Source organism: Pollicipes pollicipes, unplaced genomic scaffold (assembly GCF_011947565.3).
Source record: "Pollicipes pollicipes isolate AB1234 unplaced genomic scaffold, Ppol_2.1 Scaffold_4881;HRSCAF=5763_pilon_pilon_pilon, whole genome shotgun sequence".
Lineage (NCBI taxonomy): Eukaryota > Metazoa > Arthropoda > Thecostraca > Pollicipedomorpha > Pollicipedidae > Pollicipes > Pollicipes pollicipes.
Genome location: NW_023596576.1, coordinates 49,732,854 through 49,740,353, shown reverse-complemented (window position 1 = coordinate 49,740,353; position 7,500 = coordinate 49,732,854). Strand labels below are relative to the sequence as shown.

The window sequence follows — 7,500 nt, the reverse complement described above, 5'->3', positions numbered from 1 at the left end:
AATAAGAATCAAACATGCTTTAAACACGCCATTAGACACGCGGCCAGCAGCTGTGAACCCACCCTGTTTCACGCAGGACATTCCGCAGACGCCGTCGCAGACGCACTTGCGGTTGGCGCTGAGGCAGTTGGCGTCGGTCTCACACTTCTTCATGCACACGCGGCCCTGTGGCAAGAGTGACGGCGTGACTGACACTCTGGCGCAGCAGAGGGCCACACTGAGGCGCGGCGGCCACGCCCGCTCGGACTATATTGCTGTCCTGGTCAACACCGCGCCCGGCAGACACTTGTGAGATCATCCGCCGCAGTCGTTCTCCGAAGGCTTGCTTTCAAGATGCATCTTTTCGGTCGGTAGGGATTTATGTCCAGCCGAATCAGTCATGCAGATTTCGCGGCAACAACGTAACACCGCTACAAATCCACTTCCCCGTGCAATGAACGCAGAGGACGTTAAGTTTTCCAGTTTCAGGGAAGGCTGAGAAGTACTAGTCGGAACGAAGTCAGATCTCAGCGACTTGGCGCCACAGCGACACGAAAATAACAGGTTCTGACGGAGAAGAAAATAGGCGCCCGGTACAAGTGTGGCTATGTGTGCGCGCTGTCGTGCGACTCTCCTGCACACACCACGGATCCGCACGTTTTAGGGCGTTTTTTAAAGACTTATGCCACAGATGAGCAGGCAGAAGAACAGACGAAGGCGTGATCCAGCCTGCAAGATGTAGGGGAATACACTCACTACAGCTCACTGACAGGTCTCAAAGTTCCCGATCCGTAGAAATGTCAGTAATCGGCAGCAAACTGCCAATGTCACCTTTTCCGAAACTGATGTAAAATATGAGGCGCCGAGACCTACAGCGTAAAAATTGGGAGGCGAAGTTGACATTGGAATCCAGTCCTGCACATTGCGACTTATATCCATCTTAATCAGTTGAGTTTTTCGAAATCCTTTGGCCAGAATTGCCAAACCATTATGTTTAAAAATCAACGATGTCTGCTGTAGGCGTCAGGGAGGATCGTAGTCACAGCCGACAATCTGCAGGCAATTCTTTTTGTGAATAAGTGGGTGAGTACTGCATAAGTGGACGACAGTAGACCTCCGCTCACTGAATTCGCATGGAAGCCAGACTTTCCAACAAATTGGTCGATCCCTGCTATGTGCTGTCAAAGGCGCCTGCCCCATTCGCTTTGTCTTTTACATCTCTTACGTGATGACAGCTGATGGCTCTCACCTCTGTGAACGGCTCACTCGCCGCGTACCACACAAGGCTGCCTCTCTAGGGTATCCTATATGCGTGGTTCGTAGTCATATGAGTCAGCAGTGGCGTGTTTACGAGAGACAGAACGGGGTACTCGCCCCATTTTAAGCTTTTTGCATGCTTTTCACAAGCGCTCGAGAAAACCTGGTTGAACTTCATGGACTGTGCATGGAAACTTAAGCTGTGTCTTCTTTGAAATGGGCATAAAAACTTAAAATGTTAAGAAACTTGAAATGTTGTGTCATGGGAGTTGAATTGGCTGTTTGAACAAGCGCTGATTTCATTGTTGTCACTACTCCGGGACAATATCATATAGTGATATCACAAATTTAACCGCTTCCCTGCAAATCATAAGTCTTCGTAGGCCTAGAGTCGGCGGTTCAACTGTTGTGACCAGATCTGGCACCGGTGTGAGTAGATTTGTAAGAAATCCGTTGCCCAGCTGCTTCACGTTTCGACAGCTTAACAAGCTTTCGGTTCGTGATAATGCTTTGAAATTGTGGCAAGCACCATCAAATGCTAGCTAAACGCGGAATGAGAAGGAGAGCAGACAGTTTTGGCGCAGGACGGCAAATTGGCAAAATGAGTTGGGACGCTGAACAGTGAAAAGCTCCTTCACTTTCCTTACTCTTCCAAAAATCTCCTCTCGTCTCCTTAGTGTTTTTTTCATGTCATGTCAGCACAACCGCCATTTACGCTAAATTGGACAGGCTTTTGAAGAAGTGCTCCACTGCCTCTTGTGATATCGTCGGAAGCAGATCATGGTGCTTATCATACATTGGGCCTATCCGGTAGCATTTTGTTTAGCGGTGTTCCTTTGTCCATAAGATTGGCAGGATCTCTTACAAATGAGCGTAGTGTGCGGCATCATCCAACAAATCAGACCAGGCCAGACTCACCAGTTTAAGCGGACTGGACCAGACAATCCTGGTTTGGCGACCTGCTGAGGCTGATAAACTTGCCTTGACAACTGGAAATGGCACGAGGGCCTGACGCGGCCCTTTGACATTGGCATCATGACCCCGCCATTTGTTTTGCCCTTGAGGCCCAGGAGGATGGCTGCCCTTGGTAACGAACGCAGCTGATTGGTTTTCAGGTCCAAGAAAGCTTACCAGTCTGACCCCAAGACCCGGCGCAGCGAAGTGGCTTCGCCCACCCCGCCGACGGACTAACCTGGCCCTGAGACTGGGCCAGGCGAGCGTGCAGGCCCTGGCAACTGACGTGGTTGCCTGACCTGACCCTGAGACCCGGCTCGGCCGTCTCACCTGGCCTTTGTACATACCTGGCGCGGTTGCCGAGCGGACCCGGAGCGACTTCGCCCGGCTTTCCGAATCTCCAGCTCCTCGCCAACTGACCTGACCTTGAGACCTGTCGTGACCTGAGACCTGACCTGATATTGAGGCCTGACCTAACCTTTAAACTGACTTGATCTTGGAACTTGACCTATTTTTGGCCTTGAGACCCTGACTTGGCCATGGGACCCTCAGCTGGTGTTGAGACCTGAACTTATCTTGGGATCTGACCTAGCTTTGGGACCTGGTTCAGCCTCGGGATCTGCCCTGACCTGGAAGCCTAGCTTGAACCTTTGGAACTGACCTGATTTGGTCTTCAGTCTTGACCTGGCCTTGAGGCCTGGCTCGGCCGACTGACCGAGCACCTCGGTCCCTACCTTACCCTGGAACTTGGCTGCGTCCTCGTCGCGCGGGCAGTTGCCGTCCGTGTCGGGGAACACGTAGCTGTCGTCGCCGTCGGCCGCGATGGGCGGCCGCGGCGTCCGCGCCCGGCACCAGCGACGGCACCACCTCTGTGTACGTCTCGTTCGGCTTGGGGCCCCAGCCCTCTGCAAAGGCGACACCAGGCTGGTAAGGCAGCGACTTGGAAGAGGTGTGGGCGCGGCCGCGCGTGATGCCGTTTTATTGGCGGCTCTATTTAAGTGGGCAGATATGATGTATCCGTGAACTAGTTGGAGCCGGCTGTTCCATCAAGTTGAGGGGCTCTATGACCACGCCTTTAATTCGAATGGAAACGCAGTTTTGTCCGGCGCCGTCCCAACCGCATGTACGCCTCTGGGCCTTTGGGGTTCTGCCACTAAGTGCTTTAAGGCTGCTCTAAACATTTGATGCCCAAAATTGAAGTTTTGGTTGGATAATATTTTGAAATGAGAGCATCGTTTTGTTTGAATGTCGCATACGATTTAACATCTACTCTGAGTTAATTTCAGCCCCTCTGAGAAACAAGATGATTGCACGATTTGCGCTGCATCTACATGTTTGCAGCAAGAATCTGACTTAAATCGAAACTTTACGGCGGAGCTAATGTAAAGCTTCATATGTCAAGACCCGTAGAAATGTGCCCTTGATGTTTTTATTCATGGCTGGTTCCATTAGCGAAAGCCATTATACAATATTTCTTGAGCCTGCATTCTTTTGCCATTATTGTTAAGTGGAGATGGCCTGAAACGCCAAGAACAAAATTAGATTTGGATCATTTATTTCAAGTAATGGATTAATTGGTTCAAAGCGGTACTTCGAACAAAGATTGATGTGTCAGTAACCTGCAACGACTGCCAAACCCATCATATGTCATAATTATGACATAACGTACAGACGACATGCTGATATCCATGCGCGAATTGAATCGCAAATCACCATTTAAAGCTGTACCCAACTACGGGGACAAAAATGTTGTGCGGTGATTTAGGCGGGACGAAATGCGCTTTCGCTGCATATGCCAGCGTCTGACCAGAGTACCAGGAACTAAGTCCCGAGCACCTAACTAACGAAGCAGCAAAGCCTGAGACAATCGAATGAGCGAGGGACAGACGCCGCCGTACTAAATTGAAATGGATGGCCTGGCAGCTTTGGACATCCAAGCAGTTGGTATCAGTTTATTGGCAGGTTAGCTTTAAGGAAAATGACGAAGTGGCATACGGCTCAGATCCACAGTCATGGGGGCGGAAAACCGGATGTTCCCATTTGACGAGGTCGAGGATCAATAACGAAATTAATCACGGCAGAGCGACCCCCACCCTCTTTCAAAGGCAGACAGCACGCTCAAAGACGTTTCCTGGTTCCGCCCCGTATTTTCGACGACATTTTGATAATCGCGCGGTGACATTTTGACTGCCCTTGGACTACTTTTTGCCTGATGATTAACCGTCATCTGCCTGAAAGGGGGGGGGGCTGGCAAAATTGAGACCGAGCAATGTTTTTACACCGGCCAATGGTGGTGGTGGCAGCGCAAAGCGTGCCGCCGGTCCGCACAAGGCCGCCACGTCGCTCCACCGGGGCGGCGCGCCTGGTGCCGATCAAAGAGCGCCGCCGGCCAACCGCCACTCCTCTCTTTCTGACGGCTAATCCGGCCGACTTCTCTCCTCCCATTCTGACCGCGTAATCCGGCCGTGAAGAGGCCGCCGCGCCGGCTCCATCAACGCGGCCCAGCGACGGGCCGCGCGAGGACGGCGCGGTTAACCGGTCGGCCGGCCGGACTGAATGGAGGGCGGGCCGCCGCCGCCGCCGCCGCCGCCCCGGCACCGGGAGCGCCTCCGGACGGTGACGTCATCACCGGACATGGATTCCGCTGTGCTATGCTGACGGCCGCGGCCGGTGTGGGCGCCAGCCAGACGCCCGTCGACCGATGCCGAGCTCGATAATGGGCCCGTCAAGTGACCGGGCTGCTGAGGCTCCTATTTACACGGCATCTGCTGGTAGTAGAAGACTGCGCCGGTTGGGAAAATCTATGGGTACCCGTATAGAGTGGGTGACGGGTTGACCTGTGTATAGACTTTGGAAAAACCCGGGTATGGGTACGGGTATCGGTAAGACGCTTATGATTGTGGCGGTCGATGCTTCAAGAAATACGACAGTTTTATTGCTTGGGTTGTTTTTTAGGCGTGATGAGCTCCACGCACTCTACTTCTATACTATCAACGTAAAAGGAGAAAGTATGAATGTAGCCTTTCCTAAAAATCACCATCATTTAGATCAACAACGAGTGGTTAATGGATGCAAACAGCTGATTATGAGTGGATGGCGCGTGGGGCACCCCCAGGCCCATGGTTAGCCACATACGGACACATGGTAGCCACACACGGACACATGGTTAGCCGCATGCGGACACATGGTTAGCCACATACGGGCAACGTCCCCATGGATAGCGGTGGATTGGGTAAAGGAAGCCATATCCGTAAAGGTCTCTAGCTGGTTGGCTTCACACCAGTGTGAGCGAGTGCATCGCTTAGCATACACCTGTTGTAATTCCAGCACGATGCCAGAAATATACTGTTGTATACAGGAAAAAAATATAAATTTCTTTATAAAACTGTCTTTTGTTAGCTGTTTGTGACAGCGAGTGACTCAATCAATGGGGCTACTTGAAAAATGTAGTTCCGCAACGAGCACCATTCGTGTGCTACACTGATAAAAAGCATCAAGACTGAGAAGCACACACCGACCACGCCAAAGCTGTAGGCAATATCTTGTGATCGGGGCGGGCGAACGAAGCTGAATTGAATGTCTCACAACGCTTTTTCCACCCAAATAACGTTTGCAGCATTGTGTTCCACGCTGTTCTGATCCGCCTTGTCATGGCGTCGCCTATTCAGTCGCTGCAGACTGGCAACGACTGAGCAGGACTGCAGCATGCTGGACTGCAAGCTGCAGTTCAGCATTGTCAAACATGAGCCATCCAGCCATGACGGAAGCTGGCGTGACGCGGAGCCTAAGGAAGGCCAGTGGCCCTACTAAGAGTTTGACAGTAAGCGGCGGTGCCCAATGCCGTGCCGGGGGTACCAGCTGTGCTCGCCAGTCGCAGCATAGCAGCTGGAATAACTACGATTTGTCCGACAAAGTGTCTTTAGTCATCGTCAGCCATTTACCTAAATTAGTTATCAGTTTATTCCACTGCAGCAAGATCATTCCTTCTGAGGAATAAACCAACACTTTCGACTCTCATTCAGATGCAAATGAAAGGCGCAGTAATTTCAAAGCCATCAGCATACCGTGAAGTGAAGTTACGCAACAAGACCACTACTCACAGCGGTGTTTCTGTTTGCCACCGTTCAAGGAATAAGCTAACTCACGATGCTCTGACCAAGTCCACACACCTCATTTAATGGCGCATAGCATTCGACGTTGTGCCGGTACGATTGTCGAAAGTCCACAAAAAGCGCGATACTCATCTCCATAATGCCATATTGTAATGTGGCACGGCTGGTGAGCTGGTACATTGCCCAGACTAATTCCGTATGCATTCCAACGATGCGTTGGCTGTACTGCTTTATTTCAAAGGTACCAAAACAGCTACTGTTGCGTCAGATCGACATCACCGGTAATCAGGGTCTCTCACGATGTGGCGGCCCGCAAGCCGCCTCACCAGCGTCGCGGTGTGGCGGTCCGCGAGCCGGCCTCACTAGCGTCGCGGTGTGGCGGTCCGCGAGCCGGCCTCACCAGCGTCGCGGTGTGGCGGTCCGCGAGCCGGCCTCGCCAGCGTCGCGGTGTGGCGGTCCGCGAGCCGGCCTCGCCAGCGTCGCGGTGTGGCGGCCCGAGCCGGCCTCACCAGCGTCGCGGTGTGGCGGCGCTGGCCGGGCGGCCGCTGACCCGTGCCGCCGTGACGCCGCCGGCCACAACACCGATGGCGCCATCGGGGCTGCGGCAATCAGTCAGCCCGATCGACCGGGCAAACTGGCCCGGCGCCGCGGCCCTCGGCACGCCACGTCGTCGTCGCCTCCGATGCCAAACGGCAGAGACGTCCCAGTCGGCCGGGGAGGCCCTCTCATTTCGTTCGCACGCCCCCTCCCCCTGCCCGTCCCCGCCCTGCCCGCGGCGGTCGATGAGGACTAGAGGCCGTGACGGGTGGGACGCCACCCGTGGAGCTGTGTCCAGACCCACTCGCTACTTTTTCTAATGACATGTTTCCACCCATTGCCCATCCGCCCGCGTTTTCCATCACTTTAGACTGAAATTTCGAGAACGTTTAAAGTAAGTTCAGACACAAACTAATTGCTGGTGCACCACCGATGGCGCTGGTAAGTTAGAAGCAACTTGAATCAAACTAATTATGACTGAAAAAGCACAAGCAGTGGCATTGTGTCGTAATTCATTAGGTATCTTTCTTACCCTTGACAGATAATGACCTTCGGCCCGTGGCAGTGGTTGCGGCCAACGTCAGGTGACGTCAGAGGGCAGAACGGACCGTGACGAGCATTGCAGCACGGGAAACTTCCGTCATCAAACTCTGTCCTTGAC

At 53.0% G+C, this 7,500-nt stretch overlaps 1 protein-coding gene across 1 annotated transcript in view; it reads right to left on the bottom strand.

The window, feature by feature from the left end:
- LOC119099669 (protein lev-9) overlaps positions 1-7,500 on the bottom strand; it is a gene marked incomplete at its 3' end in the record, with an annotated part of 101,599 nt that overhangs the window by 80,023 nt on the left and 14,076 nt on the right. The window contains 2 exon segments of the mRNA XM_037222734.1: positions 63-164; positions 2,930-3,095. Coding sequence (XP_037078629.1) covers positions 63-164; positions 2,930-3,095 — 268 coding nt within the window.